This window comes from Pongo pygmaeus, chromosome 1, assembly GCF_028885625.2.
Source record: "Pongo pygmaeus isolate AG05252 chromosome 1, NHGRI_mPonPyg2-v2.0_pri, whole genome shotgun sequence".
Taxonomy (NCBI): Eukaryota; Metazoa; Chordata; class Mammalia; order Primates; family Hominidae; genus Pongo; species Pongo pygmaeus.
Genome location: NC_072373.2, coordinates 47,239,020 through 47,265,535, shown reverse-complemented (window position 1 = coordinate 47,265,535; position 26,516 = coordinate 47,239,020). Strand labels below are relative to the sequence as shown.

The 26,516-nt window shown below is 47.5% G+C and overlaps 1 protein-coding gene across 3 annotated transcripts in view; it reads left to right on the top strand.

The window, feature by feature from the left end:
• The window catches only part of LGR6 (leucine rich repeat containing G protein-coupled receptor 6), a 129,018-nt gene that overhangs the window by 43,119 nt on the left and 59,383 nt on the right, over positions 1-26,516 (top strand). For 2 of the 3 annotated variants that reach the window (XM_054462093.2, XM_054462121.2), the window contains one exon: positions 149-220. In XM_054462093.2, the coding sequence (XP_054318068.1) occupies positions 149-220 (72 nt within the window). Of the gene's footprint in view, positions 1-148; positions 221-3,205; positions 3,343-26,516 lie in introns of those variants that run through there. The other variant, XM_054462130.2, reaches the window with a different exon arrangement.

The window sequence follows — 26,516 nt, the reverse complement described above, 5'->3', positions numbered from 1 at the left end:
AGCTGGACCAGACTCTCTCTGGGGCTCTGAGGCTGGGGTGAGAAGGAGGGGTCTGGCTTGGGGCTGGGGGTTCAAGGGAGGAGTCAGCACCCTCCAGCCAGCTCTGCATGCCATGTGGGTCCTTAAAGCCCTTTCTCTTCTCCTGTAGGATGCTGCAGAACAATCAGCTGGGAGGAATCCCCGCAGAGGCGCTGTGGGAGCTGCCGAGCCTGCAGTCGCTGTGAGTCATTAGAGGGCCAGTCTGGGAGTCACCAGCTTCCTGGGGCCTGAGTCACAGCCCAGGGCCCCCTGCCTCAGCTTTCCCTTCCCTCTGCAGGCACCTCCTCTCCCCGTCCACGTTCCAGACAGCATGCTGCTCTTGGCTTTGGTTTCTCCGGGGTTTTCTGTTGTCATCAGTGTGTGGATGTGTACACTCCTATGTGTATTTCAGGAAAAGAGGGCTCCCACGCCCCACTGGGGGACTGTGGGAATGGGACCTCCCTAGGTGAGGCCACCAGGCCAGCGGTCCTGGGGCGACTGGCGTTCTGCCATTGGAGCCTGGGGTTAGGGGTGGAGACTGCCGTCCAAAAGAAGCATCAGGAAGGGGCTGTCTCCTCTACCTAGCCTGCTTTTGCCCCTGGGCTCTGTTGTGGGTGGGAAGGAGGCTAGGCTCAGATACTCATTTTCTCTACTTGGGGGTGGGACTGCCCACATGGACTCACAGGCCACCCATAACAGATCCCTCCCTCCAAGGAACCCTGTAGTTCCCTTCTTGTCCAGCAGGGGCATCGTGGAAGCCAGACCCAGCCTGAGGGTGGAAGCGGGAGCAGGTGCTCCAGGGTGATGTAACCCAGCCCAGTGGGAGCCGCTGGGCTTCATCCACATAGTGCACAGCCCAAGGCGTGGAACACAGTAGGTGCCTCATACATGCTTGAAGAACCTAACTTAATTATCAGGTACAACTTCATCCGATGGGAGAGTGAAGAGATATTTTGGGAGAAGTCAAAGTTGGGGGGCAAGATTTGGGCACAACAGTTAGCTAGTGGGGGAAACTGAGTCATAGTGCGCATGCAGTGTGTCCGGACAAAGGCCTCTCATATTCTCCGCCTTTGGCGCTGTTCAGTCTGTGGATGTGGAAGTCAGACAACTTCTGACTTCTCCTTGGGTGGAAGGGGAAACCAGGTGGGAAAAGGTGACTTTCCTTCCCACGACTGATATTTAGGCCCCATTCCACCTTATGTGGAGGGCCAGCTGTGGGGGTCCTGGCTAGCAGCTGTGCCACACCCACCCGTGGTGAGGGCTTTCCTCTCCTACTCCTTCCCTGGGTGCCCTCTACCCTCCTGCCTCTATGTCTGGTCCCTGGCACCCCTCAGCTGCTCGATCGATCGGCCCCAGTGGCAGAACCTGTCTCCCCGCACTCTCTCAACTTCTGCCCCCACTTCCCAATGAGTGCTGGGCGTCTGGCCCCAGCCCTCTGCTCTCCCTCCATCCAGCCTCAACCCTGGACAGGGCCAGGCAACCCAGTGTGCCCCTAGAGGCCAAGGTCGGAAGACCAGAGGCCAGGCAAGCCTGTGCTTGCTCCCCACCCGCAGGCGCAGACTAAACATTTGCCTAGGGCACCAGCACAGCAGGGACAGCCAAAAATAAGGGAGGAGGAGTGAGGAGAATTTGACATTTCATCCACAGCCTCAAACAGGACTTCATAGGGGAAAAAAATTAGACTTTCACTAGACTTCTTCACACTTTTAAGGTTGTTAATTAAGTTTACTTTTTTTAAAAAAATAGTGAATCACATATTCTGAGTTCTTGGGGCTTCTAAAGGTCTTGCTTTCGGACTAGGCATGGAGCTTTTGGGCAATGCAGACAATTTTCCTTACACTTTCTGGGAAGTGGGCAGCCCTTGTGGCTGGGAGAACCAGACCATTAGCTTCCACTTTCAGCCCCATTATTCTCCTTTGCCTGGGTTAACAGGGCAGGGGACAGAGGTCAAGTCCCCCACTCCTCCAGTTATAAGGCAGATGAGTAGATTTTGCTTTTTGCAGTCCTGCAAGAAGAGCACTGGCCTGTGTGACAGAAAATGTGGCTTCAAGTCCTGGCTCTGATCTTGACTACTGTGTCATTTACCCTCTCTGCACCTCAGTTTCTCTATCTTCAAGGTGGGGATAATTATCTTCCCTGCCTCACAGGGTGTGGGGAAGATCAAATATATAGTCAATGTAAGGGGGATTTGCAAAAAAAAAAAAAAAAGACTTCACATAGCTATAATATATGATGATGTTATTGTGAGATTGTTCATCTAACCAGTCATTGATCCTCTGCCGTTTTTTTGTTTTTTGTTTTTTGTTTTTTTTTTTTGAGAAAGGATCTGGCTCTGTCACCCAGGCTGGAGTGCAGTGACCTGATCTCAACTCACTGCAACCTCCACCTCCTAGGCTCAAGCCACTCTCCCACCTTAGCCTCCGGAATAGCTGGGACTACAGGCGTGCACTACCACGCCCAACTAATTTTTGTATTTTTTTGTAGATATGGGGTTTTGGTTTTGCCATGTTGTCCAGGCTGGTCTCGAACTCCTGAGCCCAAGCAATCCACCTACCTCGGTCTCCCCTCCCACAGTTCTGGGATTACAGGAATAAGCCACTGTGCCCAGCCTGATCCTTTTTTTTTTTTTAAGACAGAGTTTTGCTCTGTCGCCCAGGCTGGAGTGCCGTGGTGCGATCTCAGCGCACTGCAACCTCCGCCTCCTGGGTTCAAGAGATTCTCCTGCCTCAGCCTCCCAAGTAGCTGGTACTACAGGCGTGGGCCACCACGCCCGGCTAATTTTTATATTTTTAGTAGAGACGGGGTTTCACCATATTGGCCAGGCTGGTCTCAAACTCCTGACCTCGTGATTCACCTGCGTCGGCCTCCCAAAGTGCTGGGATTACAGGTGTGAGCCATGGCGCCCAGCTCCATTTTTTTTTTTTTAAACAAAAATTTTTCAGGTGGCAGAACCAGAGTTGAGCCTTTAAAGACTAGTATAAATCAGGTGAAGAGGCGGGGAATGACGTTTCAGAGAGAGGAAACAGCACACGCTGCAAAGGCACAAAGTTAAGAAGGAACCTGAAAGGTTCTTGTATCGGTTGGAATCCTAAGAGCTCCCCAACAGCTAACACGAGGCGGTGTGTTTTAACAAGAGCCTGGGTGCCGGAGGGCTGAGACTAAAATGGCCTCAGCCCGAGGCTAAAATGGCGTCAGCCCCCAAAATGGCGTCAGCCCCAAGTGAGGACGGGGCAGGGGTTTTATTGTCTTCTGTAAAAAAGGGGCGGCTCAGTCTGACGTAGCTGCTACGTGGTACCCGGATGGCCTCTTTCTCGATCTTCAGGGGTAGGTGTCTTCCGACCAGGGTAGGTGTCTTCTTGCCGGCTCTTTTCCTGCTTCTCCTATCTTGCTGGAGCACGCTGCTGGCGCCAAGTAGCCCGGCGCTTGGCGACTGGGCCTGGGAAGGGAGGAGTTACTCATCCCTTCAAGCTTTCAGGCCCCGGGGAGAATCTTTCAGAACCAAGTAAATTCTGAAGAATTTGTAAGGAAGTGAGTTTGGCTGGCTGAACGTGTGTGTGTGTGTGTGTGTGTGTGTGTGTGTGTGTGTGTTGGGGGACTGGTGGGAAGGGCAGTAGTGGGGAAAGATCTGGAGTTAGAAGTGGTCATACCTGAAAAGTAGGCAGGACCTTGCTAAGGATTTGGACTTTATTCTTAAGACAGCAGGGAGCCATGGGAGGGCTTTTAGCAGGAAAGCAAGGTGATAGGGTTTGTGTCTTTGAAAAGTTACTTTGGCAGCAGTTATAGGGGGCAGTCTGAAGGTGGGGAAGTCAGTGAAGAGGCTCCTAAACCAAGGCAGCATGTTAGTGGCCAAAGGAAAGACAGACAGGGGCATTGGTGAAAGGAGAAGCAGACAAACTAGAAATATCTAGAAGTCATGCCAGTGAGACTCTGGAGTTAAATTGTTTGGGTTCACCTCTCAGCTTCTTCACTTACTCACTTACTGCCTATAAGACCCTGGGCAGACTACTTACCTTCTGCGTTTCCATTTCTTCATCAGTAAAATGGAAGCAATAATAGTATCTGTGTATCTCAACAGCATAGAGTGAAATGATTTGATATACGTAAAAGAATTAGAACAGCACCTTTTGTTGCTACTTTTACAATGATCATTAGTAGTAGTAATGCTGACTGGATGTGGGAGCTGAGGGAGAGGAGAAGTTCAGCAGACACCCAGTTCTTGGGCTTTGACATCAGGGTGTACCATCAGCAAGAGTCTGGCACGTGGTAAGAGCTTATTAAGAACATGCAGGCTGGGCGCAGTGGCTCACGCCTGTAATCCCAGCCCTTTGGGAGGCTGAGGCAGGTGGATCACCGGAGCTCAGGAGTTCAAGACCAGCCTGGCAAACATGGCAAAACCCCGTCTCTACTAAAAATTCAAAAAATTAGCCGGGCGTGGTGGTGGGTGCCTGTAATCCCAGCTACTTGAGAGGCTGAGGCACGAAAATTGCTTGAACCTGGGAGGCAGAGGTTGCAGTGAGCTGAGATTGTGCCACTGTACTCCAGTCTGGGCAACAGAGCAAGACTCCATCTCAGAAAAAAAAAAAAAAAAAAGATATGAAAGAACGAATGAACCGCAGAAGGTGAGTGCTCTGGGGAGGGTGCAGGGAAAGGGGATGTGCTGAGGCCCCTCTGCGACATGTTGAGTTTGTGGTGCCTGCAGGCAGGATGACCAAGTATCCTAGAGAACCTGGAAAGTTGGTCAGTTGACCTGCAGGACATCAGTGTGTGTGTGTGTGTGTGTGTTGGTGGGAAGAGGGGAGGTCTGTAATCCAGCTCAAAGATTCTGTATGTAGGTATTATGTTCTAAGTGTTTGGAAATTGGGACATTCAGGGAGAGACCGCCTCAGGCCCCACAGTAAGGTGCTGCTCTATCTTATTCAGGTCCTTCCGTCTTAGATAGTGACAGTAAAAGCAGGCCCAGGTGGCTAGGCTGAAAGGAGACAGTGGGAAAAAATGACAATTTTTTGGACTTCCCTGTGTGCCAACAGGGACCCATCATTCCATACCTCTGACCTTCCTCCAAGGGACTGTCATGCCCCCAGACTAATGCCCAAGGCCAGGCTAAAGCTCCCCTAAAGCTACATGAGATGTTCTATGTATATTGTCTGATTTATTCCTCACAGAAACCCCTCTCTAATAATCGCCGTCTCTGTTATCAGATGAAGAAATAGAGGCAGACAAGTTCAGGGCCTCTTCCAAGGTCAGAGCTGGTGAGTGGGCATGGCAAGCCTACACCCAGTTGTTGGACTCCAAAGGCTACAAGGGAAGCCGCCTTTTGATGGCTGTCATTGGGTGACCCTCCCTGCTTCCCAAGGTGTACCAGCAAATGGAAATGTCTTTCTTGTTGGAAATCAACGGATCAGGGAAGTATGTAGAGGATGCACCCCCTGCCCGTGCCCCTCCTGGGGTGATGTGTTCCCAGAGCAGACCAAGCCCACTTAGGGACCTGAGCAAACTCTTGTGGACATTCCTGGAGCCTCAGGGAAGGTTCAGTCTTGTGGTTCGCTTTCTACCAGCTAGAACCAGATGGGGGCACAGTAAGAGGTAGGTTTGTGTGAGTGAGGAGTGGGGCTAGGGCTAGGGAATGGGGGCCAGCCAGGCATTCTAGGCCCAGGGACCCAGCTGAATGTGGTGCACAAACTGTTTGGCTTGGCACCTGGGCAGGCAGCACCCAGCTCCACAACACCCTCCTCCTTGGATACACTTGCTTCCTCCCTGACCAGTGTGGGAGGGGGGAGAATGGCCATGCCAGACATGTCATGCCAGGCTTGAGTCAAGGCCAAGAGAAACCACGGGAAGCCAGCAGAGCCTGGGGGAAAATAGAAACTGGGCGGGGATGAGGCAGGGCAATGGGGAGACAGCATGGCAAAGCAGAAGAAGTGGGGGCTGCGCTGGTCTGGGTCCTGGGGAGCTCCGGCAGGCTGGTCCCAGGAGAAGAGTTGGAAAAGCACAGTGGCAAGACTAAAGGGGAGAAAACAGCCAAACAGCCCAAACCTGGATACTCTAGTGGGGAAATGCATAATGCGAAGGACAGCCACATGAAACTAGCAAACATTGTCTAGAGCCGGGGAAATGAATCAAGAGCAGTATCAGACTCCAAACTGAAACCCAAGGCAGAGCTACCCCAACCCTCTCAGCCCAAGCCAGCCAATCCAAAACAAATTGGTTGCCTGCTGAGAGGAAAAAGGTGGAGCAGCCAGGGTGGATAGATGATGTGCTGGTGTGCTCGTGGGCCGGGGAAGGCAGCTGGGTTCAGGTGACGTGGGAAGGTGGAATGGCTCCCTCTTAGCACATTTCAATATGCTAAGCACATTCATATATCTCATTTAATCCCCAAAGCCCTGTAAAATAGTGTTTCTTATTCCCATTTTATAGATGAGGCAACTAAAACCCAGAGAAGTTAAGCAACTTGCCTGAGGTCACACAGCTAGGATGTAACAGAGCTGGGACTTTAGTTTAGCTCCAACTCCAAAGTACCAGGTTCTTAACCCCTATCCTTTAGTACATCCTCTAAAGCTATAATCTTTAGGATCCAGAGACTTGGGTTCAAGTCCTAGCTCTATCACTAGCTATGAGGCCATGGCAAGTCACTTCCTCTCTCTGAGCCCAAGGTTCTCTGTCTCTAAAATGAGAGTCCGGTGGGATGATTGGCAGACAGATGTCCCAAGTGAATATCATGCATAGAGGTACAGGAACTTCCTAATGGGGTTACTGGCTCTGCTCTTGAATTGTTTATGCTTACTGGGTGCTTGCCCTCTCTGGATCTCAGTTTCCCTTACTGTGCAATGGAAAGTATCTTTTTGGAACCCTTCCAGTCTCCTGGGAATGCTGTGAGTTGAGATGAGGAGGAAAGACCTGAGCTGCTCCAGGAGAAAATGGCTGAACCATTTTGTCCAGCGTTGGAGGTCTTAGGAGAGTTTGGCAGTGTTCCCAGGGAGAGCCAAAAGCAAGGGACCTCTGGGCAGGCCCCCCTCATCTCATGCCTCTGATCGCCCTCCGAAGGACTGTTGTACCCCCAGACTAATGCCCAAGGGCAGGCGAACAACAATAACCAACACTTAGATGGCACTTTCCATGTGCAAGTCATTGCACTTATTCTCTCACTTAACCCTCACAGTGCTCCTCTGGGATGGCTACTGCTAGATGTCTTGTCATCCCCATTTTATAGATGAGCAAACTGAGGCACAGAGCCACAAAGTGACTTATAGCAGAGCCTGGGTCAAAAGTCAAGCAACCTGGCCCAGAGTCCACGCATTTAACCATGGTGCTGGGCTGCCTCTCAAGAGCAATTCTGAGGGGGCTGAATGAGATGACAAACCTTGGGAAGTGGCCTATCAGTGGGGCTCGGGAACCGTGGTATTTCCAGGGCACCTGCTCCCAGAGCTGACCTTGGGTTGTGAGCTCTGCTGGGGCATGCCTGGGGCTCCTGGATTGCCCTATTTCTGTCATTACCCTAGGTATTCTAGAGTTAAGGGGAGCCTGGGTTGAGGGGATGGTTCTGGCTACCTGGGGAGGTAGGGGATGTGAACACTGTGGTATCAGCATTGAGCCCTGGAGACCCTTGGCCTTGATCAGCACCCCCAAAGAGTCCACAAGAGAACGCCTGAGGCTGGTCATGCCTAATAACCATCTTCTTATGAAGAGCATTAAGACATTTCTAGGAGCTTTTCACCAGAAGTGGCTCTTCTGTCTTCCCTTGTGAGGAGTAGCAATGCAATTATAGCCCCATTTTACAGACAGACCTGCAGGGAAGGTGTAGAGCAGGAGGTGACTTGCCTGGGATTCCCCAGTGGGTTAGAGATGAAGCCAGGATGGAGCTGAGGAGGATCTTGTGGTGACAGGAGAAGGGCCCAACCATGACTGACCTTACCACTCACACTGACCTTACCACTCACACAGCCTCCTGGAAGCAAATCTTCAAGAGGGCCCAAGTGGGAGGCCTGGGTGATTCCGAGAGAAGGAGCCAGTTGTGCATGAAATTGGGGATTTTTCTCAAGGAGTCATTTTCTTGAGTCTCCTGAGCACTGAGGAAAGGAGGAAGACATCATGGGGTTGGTGGTGGGGGAAGGCGACTACAAGGAAATTGTCCTTGGGTGAAGGACTAAAGATCAGAATAAAAAACAAAGTCTTTTTTGTTTGTTTGTTTGTTTTTGTTGTTGTTGTTTGTTTTGAGACAGAGTCTCGCTCTGTCACCCAGGCTGGAGTGCAGTAGTGCAATCTCGGCTCACTGCAACCTTCCACCTGCTGGGTTCGAGCAATTCTCCTGCCTCAGCCTCCCAAGTAGCTGGGGCTACAGGTGCGTTCCACCATGCCCAGCTAATTTTTTGTATTTTTTTATTTTATTTTTTATTTTTTGTATTTTTAGTAGAGATGGGGTTTCACCATGGTGGCCAGGCTGGTCTCGAACTCCTGACCTCATAATTCGCCTGCCTTGGCCTCCCAAAGTGCTGGGATTACAGGCTTGAGCCACCATGCCCAGCCTAGTCACCTGTGTCTTAAGCCCTCTAGATGATTCTGACACACACTGAAAATTAAGGACCACTGTTATAGAAGAAAAGGATGTGGTATTGCTATGCTAGGGCTGCCTTAATGAAACATCAAAAACTGGGCGGCTTAAAACAAGTGAAATGCATTCACTCATAGTTCTGAGGCCAGAAGTTCTAAACCAAGGTGTCAGCAGGGCTGCGGTACCTCTGAGGGTGCTAGGGGTGAGTACTTCTTTGCCTCTTCCAGCTTCCGGTGGCTGCTGGCGTTCCCTGTGGCTGCATCACTCCAGTCTCTGCCTTCTGCCTTCACGTGGCTTTCTCCTCTTTCTTTGTGTCTCTCTATGGTCTCTGATAAGGATACTTATCATTGGATTTAGGGCCCACCTGGATCATCCTGATCATCTCACCCCAAGATCCTTAATACCTTTGCAAAGGCCCCTTTTCTAAATAAGGTCCCATTTACAGGTTCTGGGAGTTGTATATCTTCTGGGGCCTCTATTTCACCCACTACAAGGGGAGGAGGGAAAGTGGGCCTGGACCCTGTGAGAGAGCACTTGGGGGTAAGAAGCTGAGGCTAGAGTCAGGAAAAAGAGAACAGGAGGGTTAGAGTGGGCAGTAGTCGTGAGCCGGCTGTGCCCACCGTGGGAGCATCTGGCCAAGTGAGGCCCAGAGCTGGTTGGAGAAGGGAGCAACAGGGGCAACAAGGCCAGAGGTCTGGGGTGCTCTCATCTAAGGCCTTGTCCTGAAGATGCCATCTGCTGTGGAAAAGCCCCCTCCCCCCCAAAATCTGCCTGCAAGCTGTGCAGGTGATCTAGTGAACCCTGTTGGCACCACCCATCCTGCCTGCCAGCCAGAGGGCCCTAAGGCCCAGCTGTGCTGTAGGGCCCAGCCGAGGGGTCCCCAGGGATGCACGAGGTGGCAGATGGCCTCCCTGGCATGGCTATTTTGGGCTCCGTGATTATATGTTACTGTATTTGGATCTTCCCAAGGTTCCGGGAGTTGATTACCACATGCGTTTGGGGCAGAGGCTGCTCTGAGGTGGGTAGGTGGGTGGGTGGGCGGGCGGGCAGCCCCCTGCAGCCCTCAAGGGTCTGAACATGGGTAATTTGGCTCCTGAGAGATGCTAGGAGAGTGTTCGTGGTGGGCTGGGCCAGGGGATCAGGGGTGATTCTTTCCGCCGTAAATGCCGGTCTGGGACAGAATTGGCCCAAGTCAGGCCACCCAGGAGCAGTGCGGGAACACCTCAGCTCAGACTTGTGGGGCTCCTCAGCCTTCCTGCTAGCCCTCTCTGGCTATGGTGCTAGGGCCTTCTTGGGCCAGAATGTTCTCCTCTGACTGGACCACTCCTGTCCTCTGCGCCCCACAGAGCTCAAGCAGGCCAAGGCCTGAGAGGCCTGAGGCAAGAGTACCCCGGGTGTTGCGAACTGATAGCTCAGATTTGGTGTAGGTGCAATTAAGCCCCTAGTTGGGGCCAGGAGGTGGGTGATCCCTCCCCCATGGGGAGAGGACAGAGGCAGGCTTTCTCCTCAGCTCTCCTTCTTCTTGTATTATTGCCCCTTCCTGAGCAGCTGATGCCAGTGCAGAGCCCTGGCCTGAGTTCTGGGTCTGTCAGGAAGGAAGAGGAGACCAAACTATTGGTGTGTCTCTGTCCATCCATCCATTCATCCATGCATCCATCCATCCATCCATTCATCCATCCCTCCCTCCCTTCATCTATCCATTCATCCATCCCTCCTCCCTCCTTCCCTCTGTCCCTCCCTCCCTCCATCCATCCATCCATTCATCCATCCTTCCTCTCTCCTTCCCTCTGTCCGTCCCTCCCTCCATCCATCCATCCATTCATCCATCCCTCCCTCCCTTCATCTATCCATTCATCCATCCCCCATCCCTCCCTCCCTCTGTCCCTCTCTCCATCCATATATCCAGTCCTCCATCCCCATCCCTCCCTCCCTCCCCCATCCCTCCATCCCTCCCTCCATCCATCCGTCCATCCATTCATCCATCCCCCATCCCTCCCTCCCTCTGTCCCTCTCTCCATCCATATATCCAGTCCTCCATCCCCATCCCTCCCTCCCTCCCTCCCCCATCCCTCCATCCATCCATTCATCCATTCGTCCATCCCCCATCCCTCCCTCCCTCTCTCCCTCCATCCCCCATCCCTCCATCCATCCATCCCTCCCTCCCTTAATCTATCCATTCATCCATCCCCATCCCTCCATCCATCCCTCCATCCATCCATCCCCCCATCCGTCTGTCCACCTGTTTGTTTTTGTAAACTTTGATGTGTACTTGAAATGCCTAACACAAGAGATACTGAGATAAATAATAAAACAAGGGCCCTGCCTTTTCAGCAGCTCTTGGTCTGATGTAGGAATATTAGATACACCAAGACCCCATCTTCATCCTTCCCTTCTCATACATTCTCCCATTCTGTGCACTTAAACTTCTGGGACAGAAAAGTCAGTGCAAGCAAACATGATGTAAAATGTGTATATAAAAGCTAAAAGAGAGTCGACTAAAATGATGAAAACCGGGTGAAGCCCAGTGTGTGTAATAAAAATCATATTGGTAGTTAATGTTTGGTGAGTGCTTACTATGTTACCAGGCTCTAGGCTAATCCTTGGCAGACTACCTCATTCCTTGCAACAAGCCTCTAAAGGAGGTCCTGTGATCCTTTTATTACAGATGAGGAAGTGAAGATGTAGGGAATTGATCAGTTGGTAAAATGGATCATCTGAATACAAAGCTCATGCATGCTCTTAGCCATGACTTTAGACTATGCAGAAGGGCAGCTGTGAGGGACCCTTGAGGTCTAGTTCCCAAGGCTGTCTACCTCACAGCACTAGGGAAACTATAAAGTGCAGATCCCTAGGCCCCTTCTCAGACTTAATGAACTGGAATCTTCAGGGCTGGGGCCCAAGAATCTGGATTTAAAAAAAATCTTCCCAGGTGATTCTGATGCAGAGCTAGGTTTGGGAGCCACTGCTCCGATCCTTGCCACTCAAAGTGAGCTTCATTGACCAGCAGCATCAGCATCACTTGGGAGTATGTTGTAAGTGCAGAACCTCAGACCTGCTCATGCAGATTCTGCATTTTAACAGGACCCATCCCTCTACCCCTCCAGGGGATTAGTATGCAATTCAAAATTGGGAATCACTGTTCTTTTGTTCAGGAGCTTCTGGGACATTCTGCGCCCTCTCCCAACCTCAGCTGAGATGGACAGCAATCATCAGCTGTCCATAGGTCTGTCCCCTAGGCCCTAAGGACTTTCTGCAGAAAGTCTCCAACCCTTAGAACCCCTTTTTTGTACCCCCGCAGTCACTTGTACACATGGGATGTAAATGTAAGGTTTAGACTGTTTTGGTTGTGGACCCACTTGGACGCAGTGAAAGGTACTGGATGACCTTTTGGGCGATGCAGTTGGACAGATAAAGGTTAGACTTCGGGAAGAACTTCCTAGCTGTCTATACCACACAAAGGGGAAAAGGCTAGAATATCTTCTTGGGAAGGTACATTAGAGTCACACTGTCCTCACCTGGCCTGGGGGCAGGAGAAAGTGTATGATGATGTCACTCTGATCCCATCATGACGTTTTCTGGGAGTATCCTTAGAGAATCCCAGAGAGGTGAGAGAAGGCTCAGGCTGCAGCCAGGAAGAGTGGAGCCAGCACCTGTGGCCTGCAGCAGCCTTCCACTGGCCACACCCCTGGAGCCTTTGCCTGCCCCCTCCTCCTCCCCAGCGCCTCAGCCATCCTGATGAGACAAGAAGGGTCGGGGGCTGGGAAAGTGTGATATTTTTCGAGAGTGTGTGAGTAATTTTCCATCTGTTTATGAGCTGTTGGAGCCCAGGTGGCTGCCAGCCACTTGCTGGAGGGTGGAAACCCACACAGCAACCGGAAAAGGTGGCAAGCACACCAGGCTCCTGCCCTGGCCACCGGCTGAGGCTGCGTGGGTGGAGGCTGGCCTCCTAAGACCACAGGACCTTAGAATACTGGGGCTGGAAGGCGTCATGGAGGTCACTAAGTCCAACTGACTCTTTTACAGGTGAGGAAACCAAGCAGTTGAAAGAGTAAGTGACTTCCCAGTGTTGCCCAGTGAATCAGTAGCGGTGCTGCAGCTAGCTGGAACCCAGACCAGGCCTGCAGATGCTTTTTTGGCTCTGGAAGGGGATGATCTATTTATGAGCCTCTGTGACCACTGCAACCAGATGGCTCTAAGATCAGTTGTTCTGGAATGTGACCCCATCCGGGGGACTCTCGCCAAAGTCGCTTCCCTCCCCTCACCACCCTAACACCTGTTTTGAGACTTGGAGCCAGCTCCTTCCTTTGCCCTCCCTTAAACAACTCTAGCAAGGCCTGGTCTGGAGGGCTCTGAGGGTCCTGGGAGGGGTCTGGACTATGGAGAGGGAGGAACGAGGCCCATGGTGTTTGGTGGGATGTGCTGCTGTGGGGTGGCAGTCACTGAAAGGTTGCAGTGCCTTCAGGGCCCTGGCAGCCCACAGAGAGGACATCATTGCTGTTCCCTTGCAAAGCAATCTCTTCCCCAAGGAAAAAGGACAAGTCCAGCTCTCTCTGCCCTCCCCATGTTTCCTAGAAGAATTCCACTTTTTCTCCGGAAGGTGTCTTGCCTTTATTGCCTGGTGAGTGGGGAGTGCAGCACCTTTCTGGGGCTGGAGGCCACAGAGGACCATCAGCACAGGTGACCCTGGCCCCATCCCTATCCTGGGAGCCGAGGCACCACAGTTGGGAAAGAGGAGAGAAGGCGGGAGTTGGAATGGAGGGAAAGAGGAAAGAAACGTTCTTTGAGCATCTCCTGCGTGACAGATACCAGGCACCTTCCTCAGGCTGATCTCCATTCAGCAGCAGGGCCACCAGTACCACTCACCGAGGCTCCGCTGCAGCCAACTCCTGACTTCGCTCTCTCCTCCCCTTCACAGTCCACACCAGTGGTGTCCATCAGTTCTTCATCTACAGGTGAAGCATTCTTACCCTTCTGATAAGGTGTTTTCCAGCCCTTATCTTATTTGATTGCATAGGAGCATGTGATAATGTTGCCCACTCTCTCCTTAAAGTCCTTTCTTCCTGTGCGTTCTGTAAGGAGACCCCCTTCTCCTAGATCTCTCCTCTCTAGTCACTCCTCGATTCTCCTTGCAAGCTCCTCTTCCCCTGCCCGTCCTATAAATGGCAGAATTCTTTGGGGGCTCTGCCCTATCTGTGCCTCAATTTCTCCCTGGGAGGTTTCTCATCTGCTCATGGACTCAGTAGCTACCTGCGTACCGATGGTTCTCAAGCCTTAGCTTTAGCTTAGATTGGTACAATGAACAGCCTATTGGAATCTCCACTTGCATGACTCACAGGGCTTCAAACTGAACATTTCTCAAAGTAAGCCCATCATCTCCTAAGCATATTCCTTCTCCACATCCTCTGTTTCAAGAAATAACATCATTTAGTTCCCTAATTCGGAGACTTGGGTGTCATCCTTGACTCTTTCACCACTGCATCCAATCAATCAAGTCCCAGTGACTGTACATCCTGTTCGCTCTGGAGTAGGTCCTCTTCTCCTTACTTCCTGGTGGCCACCATTGTCTGCCCGCCATCATCCCTTGCCTAGGCTGCTGTAACAGCCTCCTTACAAGCCCCCAGCTTCTACTCTGGACTTAACCCAGTCTTTTCCCCACATTGCAGCCAGATGGATCTTAAGACACGAATGTGATGGTGTCACTCCCCTGCTTAAAATTCTCAATTGGCTCCCAATTGTCCTGAAGACAAAGCCCAAACTCCTTGGCTAATGTACAAGGCAACCCACGACCTGGCTCCCGCCCATCTCTCACCACTTCCCCTCCCACTCTGTGCTGTAGCCAGACTGAGTAACTTGCAGTTCTCTTGGGCGTGCAGCCTGTGCTCCTGTGCTTTGCTGTTCCCTCTGCCTGATGTACTTGCTCCTAGTTCTCCTTCTTCTCACCATCCTAATTCATCCTCCCCACCTCCTACTCATCCTTTAGGTCTTAGCTTGAATGTCTCCTCCTGAAGGAGGCCTTTTCTGATTCATTCAGCTGCCTCTGTGCTGCACTCCCAGAACAGCCTGCAATCCTACTGTTATTCTCTTATTTCATCCTGTTTCCCTCTATACTCTGAGTTCCACGGGGTTGGAGACTGAGTGTCCTTTTTTATTTTTAAATTTTTTTTTAATTTTTATTATTTATTATTATTTTTTTTTTGAGACAGAGTCTCGCTCTGTCACCAAGGCTGGAGTGCAGTGGTGCAATCTTGGCTCACCGCAACCTCTGCTTTCAAGGTTCAAGTGATTCTCCTGCCTCAGCCTCCTGAGTAGCTAAGATTACAGGGGCCCACCACCACACCCAGCTAATTTTTGTATTTTTAGTAGAGATGGGGTTTCATCATGTTGGCCAGGCTGGTCTCAAACTCCTGACTCAGGTGATCTGCCCACCTCGCCTCCCACAGTGCTGGGATTGTAGAAGTGAGCCACCACACCCAGACTGGATGTCCTTTTTTAAAATTCAGGATTCCCCATTGCTAGTACAATGTGTGGCACATAGTAGGCACTGAGTGATCTTTGCTTCTAATTGTACATTTTAATGAATGGGGAAAGAGGACCAGAGAGGTTAAGTAATTTGCTCAGTAACACACAATCTGTAAGATCTGGAGCTTGAATTTAAACTCAGGTATGTCTGATTCCTGAGTCCATGCTTTTTCTGCCATAACTCCCTGGTTCCCACTTCCTCTACATTCTTCCTCAGAACACCCAAGAAGTTCTGAGGAAGAATGGACCTGGGGGAGAAGGGCCCTGCCTGCTCTCTGCTGTCATGTTTCAGGGAGGTGTCATAGCAGACAGAGCTGAGAGGGGAGTAAAAGCAGGAAAGCTACCCAAGGAGTTTAAAATGAGACGATCACAGATGACGGCCTGATATAGGCAATGCTGTTGGCTTCCGGTTGCAAGCACTGGCTCTCTGTGCTGTGAATTCACAGAGAGGTGTATGAGGAGACTGCAGGCCTCCACTGTCTGATAGTGTGTTGTCAGAGCCTGCACACTCGTATATGGATCAACCTAAATAAAACAGGAATGAGAAAAGAAACTTGTTATTTTTAAAAAGCCATACAGTGTCTTCTGCAGCCAACAATAACATAATTTAGAATTACCTGCTATATGAGGATGATCTATGTCCCTGCAGCCCCTGAGCCTTCGTAGGGAATGGAGAGGCAGGAGCTACAGGTACAGCATTGAAGACTACATAGGGGCACTCACCATTTCCAGAGCTCCAGGTTGGGGTGTCGGGGGCAGGAGAGGGAAGAAGAGGAAGCCTCAGATCCCTCCCAGCCGGGAAGCCAGGAGGCTCTATTCCCCAGGCAGGACTCCCCCAGCCATTTCCCCTTTCCTTCCTGCTGTCAGCTGCAGCTGACAGGAATGAGGCTGCTGGGCTCCTCGGGGAGCCACCAGGCCTTTGGGGCCAATGCAGCTGCCTCTGCCCCCAGCCCCAGGCCAGCATCCTCTCCTGGCCCGCATTAGCCTGCCTCTCAGCTGCACATCTGCTAAGTGGGGGCCTGAAGGGCCTTAGAGTAAAACCCCCCTCAGAACATCTGGAGTGTGGGGGGCTGGAGGGAAGCCCACCTGGAAGGGAGAGGAGATGGGAAAGTGGAGAGGGAAAGGGGAAAGAAAGAGAAGAGGAGGGAGGAGGAGGACTGATGAGGGAGGGGCCAGACTGGTGTGTGTCAGACTGAGGGGATGAGGGGGAGATTGGAGGCAAACGAGTAGTCCCCGGATTCTTAGTTCTGCCTTTTGTTGAGGTGAAATGGGTTGGAGGGGGTGTGGTGAAGGGGGTGCCCAGGGCTCCTCCAAGTCATCAAATGACACCACTTATGTCATCTCACTCCTCTGATCAGAAACCGCCTACAGACCACTGACCACCTGGGGCAAATCTTCCCTTAAATTATACCTGTTTTCACCTTTGTGTCCCTATACCTTGCTCTCTATTCCAGCGAAGCCACTTCCCTTTCTTCCCCTACCTCCCCAAACCTGTCCTTCTACCTCCATGCATTGCCTTAAGCTGTTTCTCAGACTAGGAAGTCTTTCCTTTTCCTTTCTGCCAAGCCTTGACTATACTGCCTGCATCAATACAGCCCTCTCCTCCTCCAGGAAGCCCCCCTAGAATAATTCCATCTGACTCTGGGCCTGCTGGGGAACACATGGGGAACACTAAATACCAGGCCAGGCATCCTCACTCTTTATAACTATTTCTTGTCTCTTAGCCTTGGCTTTCCCATCTGTAAAGTGGGTGCAGGCCCTGGGCTCCTGTACGTGAAAGGTACCATGGGTGTTTAGCGGCAGGATTGCTCTGTAATTCAGCCAGCACCAGCTGAGCCCAATGCCCTGCTGGACCAGAGTCTGCCAGCAACTACCTGCTGCCAGAGGCATGGAGAAGAACCTGACAAGAATTCAGGTTGTGGAAAGGAACAGGGCATTGACAATACGTAGCCTTTAGGTACTGCCTAGAGATCTGGTTTTGGACTTGTGGGATTGGGACACTAAATGGTAGCATTTTGGCAGGTGTGAAAAGTTTGGAAAGGGCTCCATGCCCAGCCCAAGGCAGATGGGTATGCGTCCTGTCTCCTTTCTCTCCCTGACAAGTGTCCTGAATCTGACTGTGTCCAGACTGCTTCGAGACTTGAAAGTCAGAGGGAAGAAGGAAAGTAAGCCTTAGGGAGCATTTGCTAGGTGCCAAGCATTGTGTCAGGCACATGCATGGGCACTCTCACCACGCTCCTTAATCGAGGGCTTCAACGCACCCAGCAGGAAGACATTCTGACACTCTCGAGTCATGGCTCAGTCTGGGGACTCCAGACTGTGGCAGCCCAAATAATCTGTCTCCTTTTAGCTGGAAGGGTGATGTTTGATTTTAGGGTCTCTGAAAATAGTGCTGCTTTTCTGTGAAAACCAGCTCTGCCATTTTCTAGATAAAGGATCATAACCAAATTGTCTAAACATTCTGAGCCTCAGTTTTGTGATCTATAAGCTAGGAATAACAAAGTGGTTGTTTTGAAGACTCATGAGATGACGTATAGGAAGACTTAGCACAATGCCAGGTACATCCTGAGTGCATGATAACTGATGGTCCTAATACTCTTTTTTTTTTTTTTTTTAAATGGAGTCTTGCTCTATTGCCTAGGCTGGAGGGCAGTGGCGCGATCTCGGCTCACTGCAATCTCCACCTCCCGGGTTCAAGCTACTCTCCTGCCTCAGCCTCCCGAGTAGCTGGGATCACAGGTGCCCACCACCACGCCTGGCTAATTTTTTGTATTTTTAGTAGAAGCGGGATTTCACCATGTTGGTCAGGCTGATCTTGAACTCATGACCTCGTGATCCGCCCGCCTCGGCCTCCCAAAGTGCTGGGACTACAGGTGTGAGCCACTGCGCCTGGCCAAGATGGTCCTACTAATCTTTTTTTTTTTTTTTTTTTTTTTTTTTTTTTTTTGAGACAAAGTCTCACTCTGTCGCCCAGGCTGGAGTGCAGTGGCCCAATCTCAGCTCACTGCAACTTCTGCCTCCTGGGTTCAAGCAATTCTCCTGCCTCAGCCTCCCAAGTAGCTGGGACTACAGGCATATGCCACCACGCCCAGCTAATTTTTTGTATTTTTAGTAGAAACGGGGTTTCACCGTGTTAGCCAGGATGGTCTCCATCTCCTGGCCTAGTGATCCACCTGCCTCAGCCTCCCAGAGTGCTGGGATTACAGGCATGAGCCACTGCACCCAGCCTACTGTTCTTATTAGACTAATATCCAGAACTGGCTCCTACCACATCATCATTTTCCACCAGGGAGGGAGCCTGAGGCAGAATGCTTTGTGCAGCTCAGGGAAACTCTGGCTGTGAGGAGCTGGAGTAGGATAGACTGGAGGGGTTCCTCACCTCTGGTCAGGCTTTGCTGCAAAACTAGATTATCCAGGAAGGGAAAGATACTTCCTGCACCCCTGACCTTAGGAATGGTCCCTCTGGTGGTGAGTTGCCCCTGCCGTGAGTGAATGTGGGTCATTCCTTCCATTATGTTTGCATTCTGCAAATCCGTGTTGTACACTTCCCCATGCCAGGCGCTGATGTGCCTGCCTTCAGTAAGTTTGTTACCAAATAAGGGCTGTGAGACATGTTCATAAATAGTACATGCTAGAATAAATATAGCTGGTGCATATGCAAAGTCCAGAATGCTGTGGGAAGGGGAGGAGCAAGTATTTGCTGGGTGAGTGTGCCAGCACTGTGCCAGTTTTGAAGGTAGAATAGGAGTTGAACTGGTGGACGCTGAATGAGGTGGCTCATGCCTGTAATAGTACTTTGGGAGGCTGAGGCGGGAGGATCTCTTGAACTCAGGAGTTGAAGATCAGCCTGGGCTGTAACATAGGGAGACTCTGTCTCTACAAAAAAAAAAAAAAAAAGGACAGAGAAAAGAGTTGAAAAGACAGTTTTTGCTAGGAGGGAAAAGCCTGAGTGAAGTGTGAAGGCAGCGAATTGGGGGCGCGGGGATGGGGTGTGACATTGATTTAGAGAATGGCAGCTTGGTTTGCTACAGGCACAGCTTCCTGTGCTTGTAGCACTGTCTGCCTGCCCACTTGAAGGAAGACCTGTGTGTAGGAGATAAATCTGCAGAGAGGGCCGTGGCTTTTGATGACCAGCTAAGGACTGCCTCACAGGCAAGGGAGGTTCACCACAGGGTTTTCATGGAGACAGATGTGTGTCCCAGAAAAGCACTTGGACCTAGCTGTCCATAGGGGACCCCAGAGCTTCTGCCATGGGCCACGAGTGAGGCCAGTTAGGAGATCACTTCAAGAGGGATCCTGGACCACAGCAGTGGCCTTGGGGTCAGGAGGAGGGGGCATGGCCTTGAGATTCCATTACCAGGACCTGGTGACTGATTGTATAGGAAATCCAGGCAAAGGTGGGACACAGAGCAGGTGAAATGAAGCAAATAAATCCCTTTCCACTGCCTGCTCCTCGTCTCTCCCTCCCCAGTGCCCTTCCCCGCTCAGGCTGCAGAGTCCGTGGAGCACTCCCTAGCTGGTCCCCCTTAGCTCAGCTCTCCAACAGCCTGGGAGTTAATTATACACTGACGTACTTTGTTTTTAAAAACATGTTTATTTTTCTCTGACTCATTGTAGAAAATTTAGAAAATACAAAAAATAAAAAGAGCAAAATAAAAATCACCCGCAATTCTACCACCCAGACACAATGCTTGTTAACATTTCTGTGTATTTCTCTATGAGCACACATACTCTTACAAACACACATGCTTCCTTTATGATACATGAAATCTTTACGTATTATGTCAGCATCTGGCTTATTGTCTCTTTAAAATTGTGCGAGTACATCACTAGTGTAAGACTTTTAGCTTTAAATATTTAAAAATTGAGATATAATTTACACAGCATAAAGTTCTCTCTTTCAAAATATGCAATTCAGTGATTATTAGCATATTTACCAAGTTGTGCAACTATCACCAATAAGTCTAGAACATTTTTTGTCACCCAAGAAAGAAAATCCTTACTCATTAGCAGTCACTCCCTATCTCATCTTCCCCCAGCCCCTGACAACCAGTAATCTGCTTTCTGTCTCTTTGGATTTGCCTGTTCTGGACATTTTATATAAATGGAATAATACAATATATAGCTTTTAATGTCTGGCTTTTTTTACTTATCATGATGTTTTCAAGGTTCATCCATGTGTATATTTATGCATGTAACAGGACTTTATTCCTTTTTTATTTTTATTTATTTATTTTGAGATACAGTCCCGCTCAGCCACCCAGGCTGGAGTGCAGTTGTGCGATCTTGGCTCACTGCAACCACTGTCTCCCGAGTTCAAGCGATTCTCACTTCTCAGTCTCCCGAGTAGCTGGGATTACAGGTGCATGCCACCATGCCTGGCTAATTTTTGTATTTTGGTAGAGACGGGGTTTCACCATGTTGGCCAGGCTGGTCTTGAACTCCTGACCTCAGGTGATCTGCCTACCTCGGCCTCCCAAAGTACTAGGATTACAGGCGTGAGCCACCGTGCCTGACCACTTTATTCCTTTTTATAGCTGAATTATATTCCTTGGTATAGATATACCACATTTTATTTTACCTCTTTATCAGTTGATGGATACTTGGGCCGTTTCCACGTTTTGGTTATTATGAATAATGCTGCTGAAAACATTTGTGTACAAGTTTTTATGTACACGTATGTTGTCAGTTATCCTGGGTATATAACTAGAAATGGAATTGCTGGGTCATATAGAAACTCTATGTAAAACTTTTTGAAACACTGTCAAACTCTTTTCCAAAGTGACTGCACCATTTTATATTTCTGCCAGTATTGTATGGGCATTTCAATTTCTCCACATCCTTGCCAACACTTGTTATGTCTTTTTGATTATAGCCATCCTAGTGGGTGTGAAGTGGTATCTCATTGTGGTTCTGATTTGCATTTCCCTGATGATTAATGATGTTAAGGATCATTTTATGTACTTATTGGCCATTTGTCTGTCTTGTTTGGAGAAATGTCTATTTAGATCCTTTGCCTATTTCCTGACTGGGTTGTCTTTTTATTGTTGAGTTGTCACAATTCTTTATATATTAAAGATATAAGTCCCTTATCAGATGTATGGTTTGAAAATGTTTTTCTCCCATTCTGTCTTTTGTCTTTTTCACTTTCTTTATCATATCCTTTGAAGCACAAAAGTTTTTAATTTCATTGAAGTCCAATTAGTCTATTTTTTGGTTTGTTGTACTTTTGGTGTTATATCTAAGAAACCATTGCCTAATCCAAGGTCAGAAAGATATATGCCTATGTTGTCTTATAAGAATTTAACAGTTTTAGGTCTTTAAACCATTTTAATTTTTGTATATAGTTCATACATACACAATGTAGGTAGAGGTCCAGCTACATTCTTTTGCATGTAGATACCACATGTTCCAGCACAACATTTTTGTCATCCCAAATGCTATTCTTTAAAAAGGTTGTTTTCTCCTATTGAATTGTCTTAGCACTGTTCTTGATCATCAATTGCCCATAAATGTCAGAATTTATTTCTGGACTCTGAATTCTTGTCAATTGATCTATATATCTATCCTTACCATATAGTGCTATATGGTCTGCATTACTGTAGCTTTGTAAAAAGTTTTGAAATTGGGAAGGGTGAGTCTTCCTACTTTGTTATTTTCAAGGTTTGACTATTCTTGCTCCCTTGCATTTCCATATAAATTTTAGAATCAGCTTGTCAATTTCTGAAAAAAGGCCACTAGGACTGTGATAGTGATAGCGTTGAATCTGTAGATCAATTTGTTGAGTATTGCCATCTTAACAATATTGTCTTCCAATCCATGAATATGGGATATTTTCCTATTTATTTAGGCATTTTTAAATTTCTTTCAACAATGTTTTGTCGTTTTGAGAGTATAGGTTTTGCATTGTTTTCGTTAAATTTATTCCTAAGTATTTTGTTCTTATTGATGCTATTTTAAATGGAATTGTTTTCTTAATTTCTTTTTTTGGAATACTCATTGCAAGTGTACAGAAATCCAATTGATTTATATATATTGATCTTATATCTTGCAGCTTTGCTGTACTCATTTATTAGATATAATAATTTCTTTGTGGATTTTTATTACGTTTCTAATGTTTAATAGGAGCAGTCCCTGTTCATTTTTCTCTTATATTTTGCTCAACTGTTTATTATATGACATGAACTTTAGTTTTATTTTATGAAGGTGGTGTCACTTCCTGCCAAAAATGTCCCACTGGGATCTTAGTTGGAATTACGTTGTCTATAAGTTGATTTGTAGAGGCTTTACATAATTAAAAAATATAGTCTTCTCCTACAAGATTTATTATTTCTCTTAATTTAAAACATCTTTTATATATCTCAGTAATCTTTTTATAGTTTTTGGTTTTTTTTTCATTAATGACTCATTTCTTGTTAGAATTACTCCATGATATTTATTGGGTTGTGTTTGTTTATGAGCTTTCTTTGGTGGCTATTGCTAATGTAAAGGGGGTATTTTCATCATTGTCTCTTCTTTTTATTGTTGGAGTTTAGGAAAATATTGAGGTGTACACATTCATCTTGTATTTGATCACTTTATTAAATTCTCTTATTAATCTTAAGGCTTTATCATTGATTCTCTTGGAATTTATAGATATCTAATATTATTTGTAAATAATAATTATACCTCTTATTTCTGTTTTCTGTCTTATGTGTTAGAGCTTTCAGAACAATGACTATTAGCAATTATGACAATGAACATATTTATCTTGTTCTGGATTTTAAGAGGAAGATCTCTAGTATTTTCTCATTAAGTATGATACTGGATATCCTTTGAGATAATAGACTTTACCATGTTGAGAAAGTATTTCTCTGTGTCAATATTTTACATTTTTTTAAATTAGAAGTTTTAAATGTTACTGAGTGGTTTTTTAATATATATTATGGTTATATATACTAAACCCATTATACTATAATATAATTCATTATTTTAACATCACAGTATTCTTTGGATAATCCCGTCTTGGTGGTGGTAGACTATTCTTACTGCGTTTTATTGCCAGTATTGTAATTACAATATGTACATCCTAATGAAATATTCATAAATGAGAATGGGCTATAGCTTGTTTCCTGTGCTCTCTTTGATCGCTTTTGTTATTGGTTTGAACTGAGTTCCAAGAATGAATTGAGTATCATTCCAGTTTTTTCTATCCATGGAACAATTTATAGAGCATGAAAATTATTTTTTACTTGAAAGTTTGGAAAAATTTACTGACAAATTTCCTGGCCCCAGAACCTGTGTTTGAAGAGCAAATTCTTTGATAACATTTCTAATTTCTTCTTTAGTGTTTGATCTCTTTGGTTTTCTACTTCTTAGTCAGTTTTGGGCATTATCTTTTCCTGAAAACTATCCATTTCATCAAAATCTTTTCCATCTGTGCTAATATATTAAATTATTTTAAGAAAATGAGTTGTATTCCGGAAAGATGTAAATGATGTTTTGTCTCACATCTATCATGTTTTATACTTTTTAAAGGCTTAATTGATGTTTCCACTGTTCTCCTTCTCCTTGCCTTCTCCTCCTTCCTCCCATCTCTCTTTCCCCCTTTCCCTCCCTCTCTTTTTTAGGTACTCTATCCCTCAAATTTTGCCACCCTGGCTTCCCTGAACTCTGCACGCTGTCTCTTCAACTTAGAGTGAACACAAGTTCTGCTTGAGTTCCCTCTCTTTGTCCTGCAGCCTGGACACCCTCTCCAGGCAAAAGCTTGGCCAATTATAAGGCTCACAGCATGTGCCTCCCAGCTCTCAGCAATCACAGTCCTGCGCTGCCTGTTGTCCAGTGCCTCAAACCTGTTGCTTTTCAGTTGTTTGAGGCAAAAACAACTGCTACTCCAATCCTGCCTGGAAGTAAAAGCCAAGAAGAATTCCCCATTATCTCATTTTATTTTATTATTATTATGGTTTTTTGAGATGGAGTCTTACTCTGTCGTCCCAGCTGGAGTGTAGTGTCGTGATTTCGGCCTCAGCCTCCTGGGTTCAAGTGATTCTCCTGCCTCAGCCTCCCGAGTAGCTGGAATTACAGGCATGTGCCACCACGCCCAGCTAATTTTTGTATTTTTAGTAGAGACGGGGTTTTCTCATGTTGGCCAGACTGATTTCGAACTCCTAACCTCAGGTGATCCGCCCATTTCAGCCTACCAAAGTGTTAGGATTACAGGCATGAGCCACCGCTCCTGGACTATTTTATTTTTTCAGACAGAGTCTCACTCTATCACCCAGGCTGTAGTGCAGTGGCACAATCTTGGCTCCCTGCAGCCTCTGCCTCCCGGGCTCAAGCGATTCTCCTGCCTCAGCCTCCCAAGTAGCTAGGACTACAGGCATGTGCCACCATGCCCAGCTAATTTTTGTATTTTTAGTAGAGAAAGGGTTTCACCATGTTGGCCAGGCTGGTCTTGAACTCCTGACATCCGCCTGTCTTGGCTTCCCAAAGTGTTGGGAATGAGCCACTGGGCTCTGCCAAATTCCCCATTCTTGAGTTCTTCATTTAAAAATTATCTCTCTTGATTGCCTGTAGTATATTTTCAAGTAATTTTTCCCCCAAGAACAACAGATGGCAACTATATTTCTGATCTTTTATACAGTTGAGAATATATTTTTTTGTGGCCAACTAACTAATATTTTTTTTGTGGCCAATATAAAATTATTGGATGACAATCTATTTTTCTCAGAATCCTGTAGATAAGGCTCCATTTCCCCCTGACATGCAGTGTGCCAGGAAATTCTGAGGTCAGCCTTATCATTTGGTTCTTTCAAGGAGAGCATATTTTTTCTTTATGAATGCTTACAAGATTTTTTTTCTTTATCGTTACAACTGAAATGTTTGCCAGAATGTGTTGAGGTATTCTTTCCACTTAGTTTGCTTGAGATACAATAAACATCTTAAATCTATACTATTCTTTTAGCTCTAATGTTTTCTTTCAATTACAGCTATCATGTGCTTCTGCTCCATTCACTCTGGGTTTAATCCTCTGGAATACCTACGATTCTCAAGTTCAAATTCAGTTCTCTTTTCTATCTATCTCATATTTATTTCCATAATTTTCGCCCCTTTGTCCTTTTATTCTGACTTCAAGGAGAGTGTCTCATGTTTGTTCTCCCCATTGCTAATTCAGTTTTTTGCTGGGCCAGGTCTACTCATTATCACCTACAATGCAAATTTGAATTTTGCTTTTTCAATTTACTTCCCCTGCAGTCTTCCCATATCTCACCTAGTTCCATTTGCACTTCAATTTGTCTTTGAAACTTGCCTTTCATTTTATTTTATGCTGTTGTTCTTCTGTCTTAGCTTTCTTTCTTTTTATGGATTTTTGTTCCTGTTTCAGAGAGGTCATGATTTCTTGTACCTTACTGAGGGTGTCAAATAACTTCTACTACACCCTCAATAAATAATTTTCAGAGTTATGTTCATCTTTTTTTCTTTTTTGAGACAGTGTCTCACTCTCTTGCCCAGGCTGGAGTGCAGTCGTACGATCTTGGCTCACCGCAACCTCCGCCTCCCAGGTTCAAGCAATTCTCTTGCCTCAGCCTCCTGAGTAGCTGGGACTACAGGCGCATACCACAATGCCCAGCTAAATTTTGTATTTTTAGTAGAGACGGGGGTTTCACCATGTTGGCCAGGCTGGTCTCGAACTCCTGACCTCAGGTGATCCGCCCACCTCAGCCTCCCAAAGTGCTGGGATTACAGACATGAGCCACTGCGCCCGGCCAGCGTACATCTTTTTGTTTGTTTGTTTTTTCTCTATATATTTTCATAGGTGTTTTAGTGAGAAGGTAGCTAAGTTTTCCTCCATTTTAACTGGAAACAACTTGAGTGTGTTGGATTTGTTCCTTCATTTCCTCCCTAGGCTAGAGGAGAGGGATTATGGCTTCAGCACAGGGATGTGGGTGTGGTGGGTACTTGTAGACCAATCAGTAAGTACTTGGAAGATGCTGAGTATAGGAGGGAACAGCACCATGTGAGGTTAGGTCAGGAGGCTCTAGAAAGAGGAGTTTTAAGCAGAGCTTTGAAGAGAGGGTGGAGAAACATCTTTCAAAGAGGGGCACCAACCTATACAAAGATTCAAAGATGAATAAACTATGTACTGTGGGACAAAGAGGTAAGGCAAGAGGCACATTTGCATATGAAATAGAGAACTGGGGGAGATCTTCTGAGAAATTATGCTAGTGAGACAGTCATTTCAGGGAAGGGATCTCAAAGCCCAAGCCAAAGAGTTTGGGGTTGACTAGAAGCCATAGATAATTCTGAGCAAGAGAAAAACAAGATTCCAACACTGGGGATGATTGTGTAGTCTGTGTGAGTGGATGGACGGATGGATGAACGGAGAAATTGATGGATGGAGGGATGTGGGGCCAGGAAATAGGGAGGCTGGGGAGGGGAGGGTTGAAACTACACA